The 21,536-nt window shown below is 34.3% G+C and overlaps 2 protein-coding genes across 2 annotated transcripts; both read right to left on the bottom strand.

The window, feature by feature from the left end:
- Positions 1-4,274: 4,274 nt before the first annotated feature.
- LOC113717750 (G-type lectin S-receptor-like serine/threonine-protein kinase At1g34300) lies at positions 4,275-6,787 on the bottom strand. The gene has a single exon (XM_027242550.2). The coding sequence runs from the start codon at positions 6,719-6,721 to the stop codon at positions 4,331-4,333; it is 2,391 nt and encodes a 796-aa protein (XP_027098351.2). The 5' UTR covers positions 6,722-6,787; the 3' UTR covers positions 4,275-4,330.
- Positions 6,788-10,702: 3,915 nt separating this feature from the next.
- On the bottom strand, positions 10,703-13,532 carry LOC113718006 (G-type lectin S-receptor-like serine/threonine-protein kinase At1g34300). The gene has a single exon (XM_027242898.2). It carries the CDS (start codon positions 13,322-13,324, stop codon positions 10,901-10,903), a length of 2,424 nt encoding a protein of 807 aa, XP_027098699.2. The 5' UTR covers positions 13,325-13,532; the 3' UTR covers positions 10,703-10,900.
- Between the last annotated feature and the right edge of the window lie 8,004 nt (positions 13,533-21,536).

Genomic DNA, 21,536 nt, shown 5'->3' with positions numbered 1-21,536 from the left:
GAAAAGGGAGGTATATATATTAAACAGAACAAACACGTAAAACATTCTAGCCATGCAAGTTTTCACATTATGGTGCAAGTATTGAAGCTCTCATCATCATATGGATTGTTGTATCCTGGCTGAGAAGGATATGAGGGCACATATCCTACGTTTGTTCTGTCGTATGAATTGGGATAATAGCACTGCTCGTGCCCATAATAAGCACCATCAGGCAACGAACTCCCTGCAACATGCTCGTTGCCACAGTAGTTCTCCAGCGTATCAGAACTGTAGCCGAGCCGGCGACTATGTGAAGCGTTTGCTTTGATTTGTGGATGCTTTACGTCAAGATGAACTAGCTCTGCATGTTTCCCGGCTCTTGCTATTGCCCTCATAAGCATGTTTGGATCAACCTCACCGTAAATCTTTGCAAGCCCTTTTTCTGCATCTATGGAGACAGAATATACCCCTACAACAGAGTTCATAGAAACAGCACTTGCGTGTTTAATTTTGAGGATATCAATATTTACTTGAAAAAAATGATAAACAATGGGATGATGGATAATTAACTTTGAAAAATGTTAATCGCACTTCACTTTTTGTTAATCAGACTCTTATCATTTATTTTATCTTATAGTCTAATAAATGAAATCGATATGATAAAAATAATATAGGAAGTGCGATTAACAAAAAGTGGAGTGCAGTTAATATTTCCTGTAGATTAATACAAAAACAAAATGGCCCAAGCAATGATAACTAAAAGATTTTTTTTGTGAATAAAACTAACCCCCTTTTTGAGCAAAACCAACACTCTTGTTTTCCCTTTCTTTGCTTTCTATTCTTTTTTTTTCCTATCCTTTTTTCATACTGCACTAGAGAAACTGGAAAAAGAAAAAAAAACAATGGAGTCAGGCATAGGTGTCTACACGTCAATCTTAAATTAATTAATGATTCATCAAGTGAGTGATCAATTAATTGGGGGGGGGGGGGGGACGGGGATGAGTTAGGTTGTCTCGAGTGAAGGAGTGTAACTAAAAGATTTTAAATTTGAATCCTCCCACTGATACTAAAAAAAAAGATTGATCAACTAAGTGATCAATACCAAAAAAAACATAATAATAATAATAATAATAATAAGTAATAAACACCAATGATCGACTATTCATAAATCCCACGTCTTTAATTTGTTGTAAGATACCTTGCAATAGTCTCATTTATTCCTATATATATAGAGAGAGAGAGAGTGAAGAAGTGAGTAATTAAGTAATTACCAATGATGGAGCTAAGGATTTCCATTGTCTTCATCTTGCATGCATCGCAATGAACGTTCACTTTCAAAACACAAGCCTACAAAATAGTATGTAGGAAAATCAAAATAAAATTGATTTTAGGAATGCTACAGATAAGTAACATTATGAAAAAGACAAAGATCAGAATCACAAGCTATATTTTTTAGGTTGATTTCAGAAAATGAACTTGAAAAATCAAATTGCATTCGATTTGATCTGTTTCTTTTATTTTTGAGTTTCATAGGACCGAATCTTCAAATCAGTGTCAAAGACAGAAAACTTGATGATGTTTGATTAGATGCTGACCTTACCACAAAGTTGAAGTTGTACCCATTGAAAGTATTAGCAGAATAAAGGGTTTTCATTAGTTTATCCAAAAAATAAAAATTAATCACACTATTGAGCATTATTACTCTAGATTTTGTAAAAGTTGATTATGACAAGTGCATATAGAAATAATTATTTTACATTTAATCTTTTTTTCACTCTTAAAAAGATCTAAAATTTAGATAGAAAAGGAAACATGAATATAAAAAAAAAATTAATTATCCAAAATTAAAATCTAAAATCACCCGAAATAATCAAACGTGAACAATACGACGGAGCTATGGAAATACAAGCTTCACTCTTAACTACAAAAATTGGATTTCTTGCTTTTTAAGCTATTGATGTGAACCAAGCATCAAGTATAATTGTTATCTCAATTGTCGATTCTGGATTTCGAACTCAAATCCATGAATCTATTGAAACTTCTTCATATACAGGTTATGAGACCAGTACAAGACTGAGCATATAAAGCCAAAAGAACAGAAAATAGTTCAACTTTTTTTTTTTTGATAAAACAAATATCGATCCTTCCATTCCATAAAATCTGCACTAATTGCAGAAAATAGTCCAAACTTTTACACTGTAATAACTAATAACTAATCACCAACAGAGCCTCAATCAGACATAATCGCAAATTTATTCCTCAAAAAGACAAAAATTACATAGAAGGCAACTAAGCATCTAAAGGCTCCTTCTGGGAAAGTGTAAACGTAGCATACAAGTCCAATCTTTGAACTTTCCCATGGCTGCCTAGAGCTACTCAACAAAACCCTCGTGTTGTTATTGCAACTGATTAAAAATTCTCCCACAATGGCAATTAATTAATCATAAATACAGTTTAAGGTGCAAGATTCATTATTAAAATCTACAATAATTTCAAGATCTAGACAATTACTGCTTTATCTATGGGGACTTTTTATATGGTAGATCATTAATTAGAGAATAACAGAAACATAAAAGGTAAATCTAGGATTACCGCATCAGCGTAATGCGCCATCGAAATCAAGAGGATGAACTTCTTCCTTTTCGTTCTCCAAATCCTCAATCAGATTTGTCAAAGACGAAGGATACTCTAATTGTTGTTATTACTTTTGTGAACAAATACATGGGGGGCGGTACTTATAGAATTAGGTTTAGACTTCCTTTAATTTTAATCGCCGTTAAATTATATTTAGGAAGAAACCTAGTATAATTTTGCATTCAATATCTTAGAAAGCTTTCCTTCGTAGAAAACTTTCCAAGTAAACATTCTTTTACTTACTTCAAAGTTCAAACCCCATTATAAAAAAAATAAGAAAATAGCAATAATTCTTTGGAAATAATAATGTAGGGAAACTGTATACTGGGAAATTGATTAATTCTGGTTTCCATATTTTAGCATATTCTAGTTTTATTATGTTTGAAATTCCAACAATTTCCTTCCATGTCGAAGATCTTGCCAATTTTTATGGAAGCTTGTCACTTCTTGATTAACATGTCAACTCTTGACAAATAATGAGAAGCCAGGTCGAGTTAAATTGATATTCAAGAATTTCAAACAATAATTTCAGAGGCTGGAAAAGGTTCAACAATCATAAGCTGGAAAATTCATCAACCATCAGAATTGGCCTTTTCGGCATAACACGGGAGAAGTGATCTAAGATTCTGTGTTCATTAAAAGTGAAAATTGCGTGACGGATGAACTTCGAACAATTTGCCAAGCCGAGAGACCATTATAAGATCTACGAATGTGGATGAGTACTGAATCAACCAAGATTGATAATATGCACTGTAACGACAAATTCTCTATATGTGCTTTTTGCTTAGCTTGCACAGAACCGTAAACGAATCAAATCAAATCAAATATTTTAGTGTTCAAATCTTTTTTATTATTTTATCCAAATTAAAATTCTGTTCAAGTTTGATTTGTTTATCTATCGAACCAAATTCAAACGAACTTCTATCGAATCGAATTCGAATCGAGCTCGAGTAGATTGAGCTTTTTATATATAAGTTTCAATTTTATGCAAATCAAGCCAAACTTGAGCCGAGTTTGAACATTTATTGAGTGCCAAATGCTGTTCAAGATTGGTTTAACTACTTGGTAAACTAAGTTTGAACACGCTCCTACCAAGTCAAACTTGATGTGAGTGTTTAAACAATTTGGTTTATCTTTCAATCCTTACACTTAGCATTCCAGTATTTAAACATGAGAATAGTTAATTGCACTCCCCTTTTGTCGCCCGTGCTCCACTTAAGCCCATTAACAAATAATTAAGTACAAAAATTTTCCATTATTAACAATTCCCCTTTTTTAAAAAAAATCCAATTATGTAATTTAAGTCGAGAGTTCAAATACTGAAATTACTCAAATAAAATATTTTCCATACAGTACATTACACCACAAACAACCAAGGTTGGAATCACCTTATTGGCCCCTAGACCTAGACAGCTAGCTACTGGAGAAATCTTGTTTGAACAATCTTCTCTAGAATGTCATCATACAGAACTATGCTTTTATTTCTTCATGTTCAAAAGCTATAGCGTAGAAATCTGGGAATGAGTACAAATCAGCATGGACCAGTGACGATTTACATTTGCAGCATTATCCCCCCCCCCCCCCCAAACACCACCAACCCCCAAAAAAAGAGACTCCAAATTATTGACAGAGAAAGGAGAAGACAGAGATTTAACAGTCAATTGCTTAACGTGTCAATCGGTTGAGTTTGAGTCATGGAAACTGCCACATTGATGGACTAGTCATCCTCATCTCTAATGAAGAAAATTGTGGGTCTTTTCGGCTCAATGATCTCCACGGTCCCTTCCAACATCTTGGCTACCTTTCCCATTGTTGGCCTATTTTCCGCCCGGTCTTGAAGGCACCACATAGCTGTCTTGACCATCCTATTGACCATATCAAAATGTGCAGTGCTGTCATAAGAATGCTTGATTATTGGGTCCAAAATGTCATCAACGTTCATTTCTTTGAACACCTTGTCAAATGCCCAACTTGGAAAGTACCATTCATGACTGTCCACCTCTGAGTTCTGCTGATCAAAATTCCTCTTACCAGCTACCATTTCCAGTAACACCAATCCAAAGCTGTAGACATCGGATTTCGACGTAATGGGCTCCGGTCGGAGCCATTCGGGAGCCAAATATCCAGGTGTGCCCCGGATCCTTGACTGGCTCACGATGTCCTCCTTTTTCTTCAATTTAGCCAACCCAAAGTCTGATACTTTGGGGCAAAAATCATCTCCCAGGAGGATGTTCTCAGGCTTAATGTCACAGTGCAGTACCCATTCTAAACATTCCTCATGCAGGTAAGCAATTGCCCGTGCCACGCCGAGGGCGATCCGGTACCGGATATTCCAATCGAGGACGGGTTTCCGGTCAGCCAATTCCTGTGGGGATTCGACAAGATCCAAATTGACTAAATCTTTTTGGAAAATGAACTTGTCCAGTGAGCCATTAGGCACATGCTCATAAACCAACAACCTCCTATTCTTCTCAGTACAAAACCCCCATAACCTGACCAAATTCAGATGATGCATCCGGGCTATAATATTTACCTCAGCCCAAAAATCAGCATCCCCTCCTGCAACATTTTTCAGGGCCTTAACAGCGACTACCCTGCCATCACCTAAAACTCCTTTGTAAACAGTACCAAAACCACCTTTTCCAATAACATCAGAGAAATTTTTTGTAGCATCTTTCAGCTCAGCATAACTGAACTTTTTAAGACCACCTGCAGGCATGACTTCAAGACCAAATGTCCTAGCCATGTCCCTATACTTAGTGTACTTCTTGAGAAAGGTCCAGAAGAAGAAAATACCACTAATCAGTTCAGCAGCAAAAATAGTTGTGATGATCACAATATTCCTAGTTGTAGCCCTGGATTCTTCAGGTGGTAAGGGGAGCTTGATTGTAACAGGACAAGCTGTTTCCATTAAGGTTGTCATACCAGTGAACTCTGGATTTTCATCTGTTTCAGAGCTATCAACCCTCAAAAACATGACAGTTTCAGTACCTGGAGACCAGAATCCATAATCTAGTCTTTCCATCAGAAGTATGCAGTCATTTTTGCCATCATATTTGAACTGAAAGCCTTGACAATTATCTTCAGCCAAGCATTTAGCTTGACAATCAGATAAAGCCAAATTCCGAATACTTGAAGAGTTCGCTGCTCCGGTAAAATTCACATAATCCAGACGGAAGAAGTTGCTGTTTTTCAAATCAGTCAATGGAATTTTCCTTTCACAGGAATCATGGGAGCTTTTCTTGAACCCTGGTGGACATACACAAGAAGTAGAGGAATCTGAAGTTTCATACATACATATAGCATTTGCGCCGCACGTACCTTTAATTTGACACAAGTTGAACACGGCTTGCCATACAGTTGCCCATTGATCCAAGCTTGAGTCATAGCTGTAAAGCCTGAGATTTCCATCTTCATCAAGAGCCAACCGTCTCAACTTCTGATCTCCCAGGTCTGATGAAATGAATGATTGGAAGTTTTGTTTTGAAATCCTCCCCTGATCATCCACCTTCAAGAAGGCATTGTCAGCAGTCCAGTAATAATCTGGATCTCCGTTGTACACAAGTTCTTTAGACTCATTAAACTTGAACTTCCCATTCATACTGGAAAGAACTCTCTTTGCATTTGTAATATTCTGATTGGGAAGTATTGTAGTAGTGGGATAATCAAAACTTGCCCAATCACCAAAAACCAAATTCCCACTTTCTTGAAGAATGAGAGCTGTTGTGTTTCTTCTGCGAACAGGTCTTGAAGGCCAGAGATTTTTACCAGAAGGGGTGCTCAAGCTCAGCTCCCCAGTCGGTTTGATGATCAATGAAGCTGAACTATTAACAGGGGAGTCATAATTGGCGGTCCATACTATGGTAGCATTGTTTTCGGTTATTCCATAGTACCAAACTGAGAATGTGTAAAGATTTGGAGAAGAAGGCAAAGGGAGAAAGCCTGCCGCAAAAGTAGAGTTAGGAGAAAGAAGGATTTGGTTCTCGGTTGGAGTCCATGATGAGTTAGAAATGGAAAAGGATGACAAAACTTTTGGTTTTTGGAGTTGGGATTTTGAGAAATGAAGATTTGAGATGCTTAAGATGATGAAGAAGATCAAAGGATACATAATCGGAGGAGGGAGGGAAGGAATGTGAATGGGAAGTGTAGAATTGAGAGCTGAGCAATTGGATTACATAATTGTGAGAACTGGGATAAAAAGAGGACGTTTCTCGGTCGATTGAGTTGACTTTGAAAGTCCACAAGGTAGGCTATTTTCAATTGATGAGTCTTTTCTAGCGCACGTGCTGGATGGGCTTGGCTTCTGGCCTGTCTGCCCTTTTGGAGAGCTGGTGACAGGGACGGGTTAGATTAATCATTTGTGAATAGTGTGTAATATATTTTTAAATATTTTATATAAATATTTTATATTTTTATAATAGATATATAATATCCTGTTGCTGTTTATATAGGTATAGATCGTATATATAATAATTATATCTTTATTATTAAATTATACAAGTAGTTCACGTCAAATTATATTTTATTTAAAAATATTAAATCATTCATAACTACTGTTACTAGCAACCCGTCTGCGCCCTTCGTTCCTGGTAGTTGGTAATTGACTAGTTGCAATGCCTTTATGGCTAGTGGGGCTAAGATAAAATCTCGTGAGCCTAATGAAAAAGACTTTAATATTAAAGTATTGGATTATTCTTTTCAATATTATAAGTAAATAATTTTTTTACCTGAAATGCTTGAGTCCACGTCACATGTTAAAAAATTAGAATTTAAATAGGGTTTATGTGTCGTATATCTATTCGTATTAGAGTAAAAAGAAGAAAATTATATAGAGAAATCATGAAGGATTAATCTTAAAGTTTTTCGTTGAATTAACCATTTCGATGCTTGTTTTGAGCATTCTTTTATCAAAATTTTGCTATAGAAAGTCTTTTAACAAATTATTTATAAGATCAAAAGATGTTTGAAAAATATGTTTGAATTTTTAAAAAATTATACTTTGAAAAGATCCGTTGTATTCTTTAGTTTGTCTTTCACTTAGGGGATGGGAGTAAATTAATGATAAAAGACTCTTGTGAGTGGTACAATGTTCTTTTTCTTGGTCATTCAGATGTGAACATGCATTGTCAACTTTTTTTAAATAACTATTCTAAGAGATTTTTTTTTAGTGTAAGTAAGTGGTCTCGAGACTGGAACCTTTCATCTACACTCACTTATTCCGTACCACTCATTTATCCCTTCCTAACTCCCTCCCCTGCCCCCACCCCAAAACTTGCATTGTCACTTGACTTGTATCAAGCTAAAATCAAGAGGATAACATCCATCAGTTTTCTACAATGTTTTGAAAACCGGACCGGACCGGCCGGTTCGACCGGTTGAACCGCGAACCGGCCATGGCACCGGTCCGGTTCAATGACATTGTTGACTTTGCTAGAAAATCGGTCAAAGATCGGTTGAACCTTGAAAACCGCCGAACCGGATTGAACCACGGTTTTCCAGTTTTCAGTTTTCCCTGTTTTTTTTTTTTTTAAAAAAAAAAAATTTTGCAAAATGCAGCAATCAAGATTCGAACCCAAGACCTTTGTAATAAAAGACCAATGTATTAACCGTTGCACCATCACATCTTACTAGTTTTTTTTGATAACTTATTTATATAAAGCAAACAATCATATTTCTTTTTTCCATTTTTCTTACAAAATCTCATCCCTTCATGGCTCTTTCTTTTTAATTTTCAACTCTCTCTCTCTCTATCCTCTTTTCTTTTGTCACTCCATTTTTAATCAAACCTCTTTATTTTTAATTTATTGATGTTTTCTTCCATCTTTTAATTTTGTTTTTGTCGATTAAATTGAAAAAAGTTAAAAAAGAATTTTTTTTAACTCAAATTATTTAATGCCACAACCACTCACTTTTATCTTATTTTTTGTTTCTTATCAAGTTTACATTTCTATTTTCGATTTTCTTGATTTCCTTTGAACTCCAAATTTTCTTTTTTAAATTGCAATCTCTAAATCCCAAAACGTAAATTAAAATTTAAATTCATAATATCTAAATTCTCAGAGACATGAATTTTGTATAATTTCAAAATATTGTGATATTTTGGGGTTGGATTTAGATATAATTGAAATTGAGATGAAATTTATTTGTTTTAACTTATAATTTAAAAAATTTATTTTTAAAAATTCAAGTTATTAAAAAATAGTAAACTTTTCATCATATAAAATATTAAATTAGTCCATTACATGTCTTATTTTGTACATATATATTTATATAAATTATTTTTTAAAAAATTCATTGAACCGAGGTTGAACCGGTCCGACCGGTTGAACCTCGATCCTTTCACTTCACCGGTTCAATTAACGGTCCGATTTTTAAAACATTGGTTTTCTATTGTACTATTTAAAAGAGTAAAAAGAGCAAAAATTACTTTATCTTTCAAAATAATTCTCTTATAAGTTTTCCAGTTGTAAAAATGTTATTAAAAATCATTCATCTAATTTTTTTTTTTGTTTTTTTAACCTTTCCCACCCTTGGCAATAGGGAAAACCTTAAGAGCAGTATTGTTAGATCCGAATCGGATCGGACGTGAACCAGCATTCTTTTCGAGTTAGTTTATAGTACAAAACTGCTTTGATCAAAATCAATCAAAACCATCAAAAATCGGCTAAACCAATGGCTCGATTCAACTGGTTGATCTCGTTCTCAATTTTTTCTTTCTTATTTTCCCCATGCATAATTTGAGTTACCTAAATTGTAACACTTTCATTTATTTATAAGAATAAGAAAACGCTACCCACTTAGTGGAAATACCAAAATCACTCGCTTTCCTGAATGATCACTAAACCAAGTTGTTTTCATCCCTATCATCTTATCAATTTAGCATCAATGATTCCAACTTGCATTAATTTGTTTTAATTTAGTTTTTCAAGTAATTTTGGAGAATAGACATATTTTAGCCATAAATTTACATTTTATATATAATTTTTAGGTGTATATTTGATTGCAAGTCTAATATTTTTGAAACATTTTGTATGATTGGCCGAATATAACTAAGAACTTAATTTTAATACTTCTGAAACTTATAAAATATAAAATAATTATGATATCATGCTAACGTCAGTGGATTTTTTAGAATGGTCCGATCGATCCGATCAATTGACCCTCGACCTAATATTTTAATTGAGTCGCAATCCGATGAGTTTAACAATATTACTTAAGAGCCTTCCCCTGGTCTTTGGTTGTTCCTAGTGGTTCTCTAAGTTAACTATTAGGAGGGACCTTCAAACTCCAATTTATCCCAGAATTTATGTGGTTAAAATTTCGAGTCTTTTTCCAACTCCTACCTTGCCCTATTGGATCCTTCCATGATATTTATTAGTGTAGAAATTAATAGATGTTGCTCTTTTAAAAAAAAAAAAGGATAGAAATCAAAATTACTTTTTCCTTAAGCCAAAAAAAAAAAATGAAACTTTTTCCCTGCCATCCATTTTCGTATCACATTGCAAAAGTGTACTGACTTTACATCACAAGGGAACTAAATTTGTCACCCTAGTAATTTTCTAGAGTTAGTGCTAAAGCTGTAATATAGTAACTTAGATACTTGAAAAATTAATAATTGTTTAGGATGCTAAGATGGTTAATTTCATGCTTTAGATGCCACATAGTTGTCAACTTGAGAGAAGCTGCAAAACAATCTTATGCCGTTGTGATTTTATTTGGACTTCCCCACATTTATTAGTTCATTGCAATTTGCTTAACAAATATGGAGAAGAAATCTAGATTGAACATGAAATATGACTATGGATGAAAAATAGCCCAGTTTTCCAGTTTTCCTTCCTAACAAGCTGACATCCACCCGACGCACTTGACTATGGAAGTTTGTACTAAACTAGTAGATTTCCAAAAGTTTACAGCTAACTTGTTATTTTAGAAATTCAAGGAATGACTTAAAATCAGTTAGAAAGCTTAGAAATTTTTGAGTTTGCACATTTTAATGCCAACAAAAAAAATTATGTTTGTCAATAATGAGACTTGCACAAAAAAATGGGCTATCCTATGCTAGTATATTGTCTTAGAAAAACTGCTATGATTACATCAGTAAATTTTCATTCCAAACAAAGATATACTACTCTCCTTCAGTATCATTTACATTTCTCAAGACAACATGTCTATTACAACACTGTAGCAATTGACAAAACTGATTTTTACATGGTAGAAAGACAGGATAAAAGATAGGCGTCTGTAGAGAATCATCAATCTAAAAGCTCTGCAATCTACATTTCATAGGCTAATGTTGGGTAGGGTTGTTCAAAGTCCCAGTATGTTCATCCGTCCCCAGGTAGAATATTACAGGCCTTTTAGGTTCTGTGATCTCCACTGTCCCTTCCAACATCTTGGCCACTTTTCCCATTGATGGCCTATCATCTGGTCTATCCTGAAGGCACCACATTGCTGTCTTCACCATCCTATTGACTATATCTAAATGGGATCTGTTTTCATGAGACTGCCTAATTTTTGGATCCAAGACCTCATCAACATTCATTTCCTTGAACACCTTATCAAATGCCCACATTGGAAGATACCACTGATCACTCTCCATCTTTGAATTTTGTTGCTCAAAATTTCTCACACCAGTCACTATTTCCAACAGAACCATGCCAAAACTGTAGACATCAGATTTTGACGTAATTTGTCGATCACCTCGAACCCACTCCGGCGCCAAGTATCCGCGGGTGCCCCTGATTCCGGACATGCTCATTCTGTCCTCCTTTGTCTTCAACTTGGCTAGCCCGAAATCGGATACCTTCGGGCAAAAATCTTCCCCCAAAAGGATGTTTTCAGGTTTTATGTCACAATGTAGCACCCATTCCAAACATTCTTCATGCAAGTATGCAATTGCTCTTGCCACACCAACTGCAATCCGATATCGGATATTCAATTCAAGCACAGGTCTTTGACCGAAACTCGAATTCGAAATATTTTCTCGTTGCAGATTTGATGTATCAACGTTTTTCTGAAAAATGAACTTGTCTAACGAGCCATTGGCCACATACTCGTACACTAGCATCCTCCTACCCTTCTCAGTACAAAAACCCCATAATGTGACCAAATTGAGATGGTGCATCCGGGCAATAATTGTTACCTCAGCCCAAAAATCAGAATCCCCGCCTGTAACATTTTTCAAGACCTTGACAGCAACAACCCTACCATCGCTTAAATTTCCTTTATAAACAATACCAAAACCACCTTTTCCAACAACTTGAGAAAAATTTTTGGTTGCCTCTCTAATTTCAGAATAGCTAAACCTTTTAGGTCCACCTGCTGGTACACTCTCAAGCCCAAATGTCCTAGCCATGTCCCTATACTTAGTGTACTTCTTGAGAAAAGCCCAAAAAAAGAAAACCCCACTAATCAATTCAGCTGCCAAAAATATAGATATAATCACAATGTTCCTAGTGGTGGCAGAGGACTCTTCCGGTGGAAAGGGAAGCTTAATTGTGACAGGACAAGAAGTTTCCAAGACAGAGGTCAGGCCAGTGAATTTTGGTTCAGTGGCTGTCTCAGATTTATCAACCCTCAAGAAAAAGGCACCCTTAACACCTGAGGACCAATATGCATAAAACAGTCTGTCCAATTGAAGTATGCAAGTAGTAGTACCATCATACCTGTACAGAAATCCCAGGCAATTTTGCCTCCTTAGGCATTCAGCTTGGCAAGTGGTGAAATTTGACACCATAAAGAATGTCAGGTTCGTTCCTCCAGTAAAATTGACATAATCCAATTGCAAAAACTTGGTACTTTTCAGGTCTGTAATTGGATTTATCCTATCACAAGAATTGGGATCAAGAGAATTTTTCTTGAATCCTGGAGGGCATGTGCAAGAAACAAAAGTAACCAAAGGATCATATACACAGATAGCATTAACACCACAAGTACCTTGAATTCGACACAAATTGTACATGGCCCTCCAAACATCTGTCCACACACCAGAAATTGGATTAAAGCTGTAATGTCTGAGATTACCATCTTCATCAAGAGTCAGTCTTCTCAACTTCTTATCCCCATAGTCTGACGAAATGTAAGAAAAGCCGTTCGCCATGGAAATCTTCCCCAGATTATCCAAGCTGAGAAAAGCATTACCAATGCTCCAGTAGTTGGAGGGATTGTCATTGTAAACTAGTTGATTAGACTTGATAAACTTGAACTTCCCATTCTTGGAAGTTAAAATTGTACCATTAATATTCTGACTGGGAAGAATTGTATTAGTTGGATTAGCAAAACTTTGCCATGTCCCAAAGACCAAGTTGCCACTTTCCTGGAGGATGAGTTGTGTGGAGTTTGAGTTGCTAACAGGCCTTGAAGGCCACAAATTTTGACCATAAGAGCTGTTAATCAAGGTTAATACCCCTGACGGCGAAATGACTAAAGAAGCAGAGTTGCTAACAGGGGAGTTATCATTTGCAGACCAGACTATTGTCTTGTTTGGGATGCTATAATACCAAACTGAGAATGTAAAGAGGCTTGGTGAAGAGGGCAGTGGGAAAAAGCCTGCAGCAAAGGTGGAGTTGGGAGAAAGAAGGATTTTGTTCTGATCTGGAGTCCATGGTGAATCTAAATTGGAGAAAGATGAGATGTTTTGCTGTTGTTGGGAGGTTGAAAATTGAAGATTTGAGAGGCTAAAGCTGATGAAGAAGAAGAGCAACAGAGACATGGTATGGACAAAGAAAAACTTGAATGGAACATGGAATCTGTTTAATGTGTATAATCTGAATGGATATATAATACATGAGGTGAAGATTCTGAGCTTAGTACTGTTTTGGTCATTTGGTTATTCTATCTATGGCGGCTTTTGAAGTTTGATGATAAGGTTCAATTCTGGTTCATCTGAATCATGACCATAGACCAAATTTCTTTTACTTTCTTTTCTTCTTCATTTGCTAACTGTTTTTCAAGTTGCTTACTGGTGTAGTAAATACTTCCTCTGCAAGAACCCAAAAAAAAAAAAACTCAAGGATCTGCTCATAGCACATATTTTTTTCTTAAATTTTAAAACAATGTTAGGTATAATGACAAATTTTCTTTCTCTTTTTGAAGATATATTGCAGTATTGACTATTGTGTAGACTATAGAAGAAAAAAGATGAAAAATGGTAATAACACTTGCAAATAGACAATTGTATGACAAATTGATATTTAGTATTAAGAGTCTTGGAAAACACAAGATAAATGATTAATCTTCTATATAATGATAGTGCTTAAAAAAACAAATTCCACCAACAAAAAAGACAAATCTGTGAGCTTTTAATGGCTCACTCATTGATCTTTTTAGTGGTTCACACGAGTGTATTTGGATAGAGTATTATTTGAAATAATTACTGTAACATTTTTTATGATATGATGTATGTGAGATAAAAATTAGTTGGGAATATAAAAAAGTGGATTGAAAAATGTGTTTGAGGTGTAAGCAAAATATTATTTGGGATAATTTTGCAATTCAAAGACACTAATTAATGTTATTTGCATGAGTATTTATGTTATAGTAAAAGAAATTGATGTTGTTACAAAATCTGATTAATTCTCGTTTACAGTCCAAAGCAAGGAAAAGGGTTAAAGTAATTTATCCCAATTCAAGCAAATTTGAAGTCAACTTATCAAAAGTCAAAATCAGATGCGCAGCCACAGAGTCACTGTCCGACGCAATAATTGTAGTTCAATAATTGTAGTTCAATAAATACCCCACTTGCATTCATGATAGTACCATGAAAACTTTAGCTGAATAATTTGTTCTTTTTTAAGCAATACTATATGCTATTTTCCACGGCAAATTACATCTAATATCGAAGGTTAAACAAGAATATTTCCACACAATCACACAACAAATTGATTGCAAAACACAATCACACAAGCCACCCATTCCGTTTGTTGAATGGGGCCATGACAGCAGCGATGACAGTCATTGGCATTTATAGTCAAACAGGGTAAGGAAAGGAAACTTTTATTGCAAATTGCATGCTTTTGCACCTGAACAATGTTTGGTAAGTGAGTTTTTTGGGTGTTTATTTAAAACTTTACCTTAACATACTGTAGAAGCTTTTAAAAAATTTTTTGAAATGTGTAAATTTTTGAATATTTTGAAGTGTATAGTTTAAAAAATTTGAAAAGTTTTTTGAGGTTACTGTAGCTAAAATTTTTAAAAAATTTGTAGCAGACAAACTTGATAAAAAACTCAAGTGCCAAACAGGGCCGTCGACAATACAAAAGAAGATTTGGCTTTAAGAGATTAATGAGAAAATCTAGCGTGTTATTATACATCAACACTTTACACTAATTTTCCATTATATATAAAATGTCATTATTGATAACGAAATGAAAAAAAGAAGAGCCAACATCTAACACTACTCCAAATAACTTTCTTGTAAATTGGATTGCTCATAAAAATAAAATCCAACTCTTGGACGGCATTAAAAATCCAACCATGAAATGCATCTAAACATATAATTTGAGCAACTTTACAGGTAGTTTCGTTGCTGTAAACATAAAATTTGAGCTTGTTAAAAAATTTGTTCATTTCCCAATCCCAAATCAAAATATTTTACTAACAAAAGGGTTCTTTCTCAAAGAATGAAACTTGATTCTGAACTCTCTCAGGTGTCAATAATAACATGTTAGCATTCATCTAAAGTTGATTTGCATTATCCTGTCATGCAGTATGGCCGTTTCAGCTATCTGGATTTTCAAGATGAAATTGTACATTGAAATAAGCATAAGTGAGGACACGTGAAAACAAAATGAAATAAAACAAAAACTGGATAAGTAACTCCTATATGTGTTGGCACAAAAAATCAGGCAGCATAAGGTATTAAATTTTCAAACAAAGAAACAAATTCACAATTCACAATTGAGTAGATAAATTCAACACCACCCTACAAATATTTTTATAAGTAGTATGTATCCGAAATTTCACGTCTAAGTCAAGACAACTTTACAAAAGCAAACCAAGTCCAAACGCAAATATCTGCGGGCCGAACATTACAAGAGCAAAAGATAGCTTTGTATCCATCGTTCTTCAATCAAGAAGCAAATGCAGTCCTCCCAAAATGTTGAATGAACAGTGTACGCCTACGTTAAAATAGTTACAATAATTAGTAGGTGATAACAGGGGCGGAGCCAGAAAAAATTCTTAGTAGAAACAAAAGCAACACTAAAATTTTTACCTACTTTTTTTCTAGTTTTTTAAGCAAAAAAAAAAAAATTTTACCAACAAGTATAAATGATGCATATATTCCATAAAAAACATAAAAAGACAAATTCAAAATTATTAATGTAATAATAATTTTATTTTAAAAACAAACTAAACTATTTACAATTGCTCACTACAAGTTTTTATATTTTGATAACTAATTTGGTTGTGGAAGTAAGAATGGCTCTTAGTTGTGGAGGGAAAATGGGGGACCAGTGGAGGGAAAGGAAATTAGGAAGTGGGGACAAAGGAAGTGAATGATATGATTAGATGAATTGATCAAGAGAAAGAGTAGCTAGCTGCTTAGTTGTGGAAGGTAGTGGCTCTCGGTTGTGGGGGAAAAAAATGGGGAACCAGAGGAGGAAAGGGAAATTGGGGAGCGGGGCCCAAAGAAAGTAAATAATATGATTGGTACTTGCTAGTTGAAATGAAAAGGTTTTTTTTAATTTATTTTAAATGGAATTTGTGCCCCATGTATCTTTTTAGAATTTTAATTTATAAACTAACTTAAAAAATTATGTAATTCTTTCATATTCTTTCTAAAAAAATTATGGGGGCACACTTAAAATGATATTAAAATTATATAGGTATTACTCCCTCAGTCCCGAAAAGTTTGTCATTTTTTGGGAATTGGAATATTTTTCAACAGTAGATAAGAAGAAGAGATAGCTGTCTGTAATTCCTAAATTATTCCTGCCAAACTGTCCAAATTTTGCCTATAGTGGTGCGGATGAAGTTATTCAAATGGTTTATGCAAACTAGTCAACACTTTGGGTCCACTGCATTATTAAAGCTACACTAACTTTTTGCTTATTTTGCACTGCACGCGCTAGTAAACATTGGCTAGCATCAGCCACGCACTTCAACGCGTGTCTTATTCTTTTGACAATTTATGCTGGACCCACATATTTAAAGATAGTGTCAGAAGGGTAAAATTAGAAGAAGGAGAAAAATTCATTTGCCATTTTAGGCATGTGACAAACATTTTGGACAAACCAAAATGGAAAGTATGACAGTTTCAATGGGACAGAGGAGTATAAGAATTTGGGGCCCCCACCTTAAATCCGCTCCTGGGTGACAAGCAAAACTTTAAGAGCAAAAAAAAAAAAAAGAAAAAGAAAAAACACACAAAGGATTTGCCAGAAAATATCTCATGCATTATTTTAAGGTACCTAACAAGTTGTCAGCCAATTAAAATAATTACCTATTCCACAATATATATATATAGTAATCAGAGCACAGTGGTAAATAGAATCTTCTTCACATGAATTGACAGATTTATTTCTTTCTAAAGCAAGAGTTAAATGGGGGGATTTTTCCTAGAAAATTAAACTAACAAATTAATTCTAACAAAGGAAACATGCAAAAATTAATTAAATCTAAATAATGATAACGATGACTCTAGCCAAAGGCATAACTTCAAAAATGATTCATGATCATTGATGCAAAAATAAATTCAAGCATTCATTGATAAACTGGTTATAGTTGTCAATAATCTCTAACAACCAGTTTTTCCTTATTTTTTCAATAGTTAAGGTACAACCATTAACTACTTTTCTAATCGAAAGATAACTCTAGGTACAACCGTAGAATTTAATTTCATAATTGCATTAAGGAATGGAAAAATTTTGTTCTAACCAACAAATATGATACGAGGATTCATTTAAGTTAGATTGCATGTCTCCTTAACAAAAACCCAATCATGCTGCTCTGAGCCTTTGATTTAGTTCTGCATCCCGTAAGGAAAAGTGCATTCAGCTCATTCAAAGAAACAATTGACTAAACCAGAAAATTACAAAAGGGACTGTTATTAGACTTAAGCTAATTAAAGCCATCAGAAGAATTCTTAAATCTTCCCTTGCTACTAAAATTGTACCAAACTGATGCACAAAATCAACCACAACAGTCCATTCCATAAGGAAAAAAGGAAAAAAAAATATTGCAGCAAATGAATACTTAAACCATTTGAGGACTCACTTGTTTTCAATGTCATAATCCATTTGGGTATCAATATATTGGTTATCAAAATCCCACTCACTTTTATTTCCACCACAAAAAGAGTCATTACACAAAATCAATATATACACAAACGTACATATATTAGGATAGAGGATTTGCATCTTTGGAAACTCAGTAGTATCAAAGGCGCAAACACAGCAATCCTATCACTTTTGAACCTAGTCTATTGCAATATAAAACTCTTCACTATTTGAAGAGTCTTCGCGATTTTATATGATATAGTACCCCAAAAAAAAAAAAAAAAACCTAGCAAGATGGCAATCAAGAAAGAAAGGGACAAAGTCATCACTTATTTTGTTTGTTTTTGCTTTCTTGTCACTAAAACCTCTCTGTTTTGATCCAAATTCTGTTTGTGCAATAACCTGAATGAGCTTATTCTTTATTTCCTATGAAGTCATTTTCAGTCAGTTTACTACCCAAAAAAGAAAACATATAACTAAAGCTATTTATAATGTTAATTGGACAGAAAAAGAAATGCGTCCAGCCCCATATAACAAGTAAATTGAACAATCAGTTACAACAAAATTTTCATAGCATATTCATTTAAATAATACAACAAGAAATTTTCTTTACCATTCATTCTTGGTGGATATGCTTTCATTGCCTTGCTTCCGGGATTGCAAACATTCTTTTAAAGATTTAAGGAGGTCCTACATACATTTCGCATTAAAGGACTAACCTTAGTTTCATCATAAAATACGAGTCTCAATTGACTTTTTTGCTAAGCTTGAATAAGTGCCGGTGTTTGTATTGCTAGTTACATTACCTTTTGGTGCACCACCTCGCTACATTAAAAAAAAAAAAAAAAAAAAAAGAGTTCGTCATCAAAAGTATAATTAATTAAGATTTAAAAGTATAAAAATTTAGGTTAGGTAAATACTTCATCCCTCATTTTTCAATACCTGACCACCTATATTATCTTGAGCTTTTGGTGCATTAGACTTTTCTGCACCTCGAGTTGGCTGCCAAGGAAATCTTCCTTTTTTTATGATTCAATTATCTACCTACAAAGAGAGAGCATAAGGTACCCAAAAGTGAAAAGTGCAACTTGATTAAAGACTAACAATATCCAAGTAGGAATCCGGGACTTACGTGAAGAGCTTCAATTTCCGAAAATTATAATAAATCAGTCATTTTGAGGAGAAAATAATTCATTTTTCGTAATATATAAGACACTACTGTTTCACGCTATTTTGGTCCATGTGCATACATAAAGCATACCAAGTGAAACGTACAAGAAAATTTTGTATATGTGCAATTACAAAGGATATGAATCAAAAGCTCCTACTCAAAATGACGGGCATGCTCCATTATTGCGGCAAAATCCAAATTTTCATATTCTTAGTGATGGGATAGTATTTACGCTTGTTTCACACAAGTAACTGGTGCTTAAACCACTTGATTTGTGTTCTAAGGAGGGTAGAAATTACCTAATTTAGTGATATAGCTGTTTTATCGGAGGAAGATTGAACTTGAAGAAGAATGGATGCAAGTTGTGCGTGAAATGCGAGCGGGGAGTGAAAAATCGAATTGTGAAGAATAGTTGCTCGCAGTCCGCTGCCGGACTCGTCACCTGTTGTGTTCTGGAGCTGCATTAATATTTGGTCTCAACTCAAGGCATGTTCGACGTCGGTCTTCTTAGTTCTTACCGGACTTGGTGGCAGACATTATTGGAAAATCACGTGGGCTTTTTTTTTCAACTTTAAGAAGCCTGTTTCTTTTGGGATCTAATGGAGACTTTAGCAACTTAAAAATAGGGAGTACTTTGGGACATTTTTAGACAGAGAACACATATCTAAACATTAGTTTTAGGGCTTCTAGTGCGAGATTCAAGAATCAAGATTAAGGATCTAGGCACGGGATTTGGAGACGGCATCAACTGAGAAGTCCCTCTTACTCTTTATTCCAAGTCATGTAGTTTTAATATTGAATTCTTGTTTAATCTTACCATATTGAACTAATTTTTTAGGGTTAGGATTTTGTGAAAGAGGTTTGATTGTATATTCAAGTTAAATTATTGACTTTTGCCTTGATTTATCCATCTTGTTTTAAGTACGTGTTTATATTTGGCCACCATAGACATGCTTTTAGGGTTCATATATGAAGATACTTAACCTATGTTTAGCCTAAACAGGAGAGTAGTTTATGGTTTGTATGACGTAATTAAAATGATGTTAAGAAATGACTAGATAATCTAGTTATTTTAAATGCATTGACAGAGACGCGAGACTTAATTGAGCACTTATTAGATGGATCAAGAGATAATCTAAAGTACACCTATGTGATACGTTCCTAGTATGCTAAGAAAATAATTAGATAATTAATTCAAACTCTAGTATCTTGCCAATTTTTTTCTAAATTATACTTTATTTGTATGGTTTATTTATTTTATTTCTTAATTAGAGATTAAACCTTTTTAACTTTGAATTTTATTATTTTTCTATAATAATTAAAGTAGAGAAAGTTAATTCATCCCTATAAGTTTGACCCCTGAATAATTCGTCCCTATAAGTTTGACCCCTGAAATACTCTTAAGTAAATTATTACTAGCCAAGCTTAACTCTTTTTTTTCTCCTTTACTTCAATCAAAGGATAATTGTCACTCTCGAATTTCTATCTCCGTGAGGTGTTCGTTTGGTTTTTTTTTTTTATTATTATTATATGCTACACCACCCACATTAGGTGGCAGTGAGGTGTTCGGTTGGGTTGGGTATTAGTTTGACTTTAATTCTTAATTCATCTAACTATCATAGACATGGTGGGGATTCTGCATTAGATTTCATTTACCCATAAAATTAGTCATTGATATACCAGTTAGGGCCACAAAATTCCATGACTCAAAATTGTGAAAAAAGTTTTTGGGGTGCATGTACACATTAGTAGTGTACAAAAAGCACAAACTATTTGTACATGAAATTTTTTGCCATTATAAAGCCGTTGAACTTTTGTTTTTTAGTAATATAAATTTTAAATCATACTAGATATGTTTTGGATACAGTGGTTACTACGAAGTTACAAGCAATTGAAAACTATGCGATACACAACAGGCTTTTGTGGCACTAACAACAAGTTCTCATAAATTGAAACCTTTAACACCCCTGTAAAAAATTGATTAATACAGGAGTAAATTCAACTCACAAAGCTATTATGCAAAAGACAAACAAATTTTAATATGGGAACAAATAACCGACACTATAAACAGCCTTTGGACTGTTGGTCACCACTAAGCCTTTAAGGCTTGGTGGGGTTAGGCCTGTCAACGAGTTGGGTCTGGGCCGAAATTAATAAATTCGGACTCAGACCCGTTATACTATACCCATTCCGGATCTGACCCGGATACCCGACGGGTCTTCTATTCTTTCTCCCGGAACCAGATTTGACGGGTCTCGGATCCTGGTCCGGCCTACTCGAAAAAATTATATATTTTAAAAATAATAGGTAGAGAAGTAAATTTGGGATATTATATTAATAAATATATATATATTAAATTCTTAATCAATTTATATTCAGGTTTGGGTCTAATACGGGTCGGAATACCACATTCCGTATCCGATCCATTTTTTTGTTTGACAAAACAGATCCGGATCCCAAAATTATATCCCTACCCATACCCGGAATAATTTGACGGATCCGAATCTAGACCCGGACCTTTGACAGGCTTAGGT

Source organism: Coffea arabica, chromosome 11e (assembly GCF_036785885.1).
Source record: "Coffea arabica cultivar ET-39 chromosome 11e, Coffea Arabica ET-39 HiFi, whole genome shotgun sequence".
In the NCBI taxonomy this organism is placed as follows: Eukaryota; Viridiplantae; Streptophyta; class Magnoliopsida; order Gentianales; family Rubiaceae; genus Coffea; species Coffea arabica.
This window is presented reverse-complemented; position numbering and strand designations above follow the sequence as displayed.

Bases quoted from the DNA above. Each gene is read 5' to 3' on its own strand.
- LOC113717750 (XM_027242550.2), bottom strand. From the start codon at position 6,721: ATGTATCCTTTGATCTTCTTCATCATCTTAAGCATCTCAAATCTTCAT.
- LOC113718006 (XM_027242898.2), bottom strand. From the start codon at position 13,324: ATGTCTCTGTTGCTCTTCTTCTTCATCAGCTTTAGCCTCTCAAATCTT.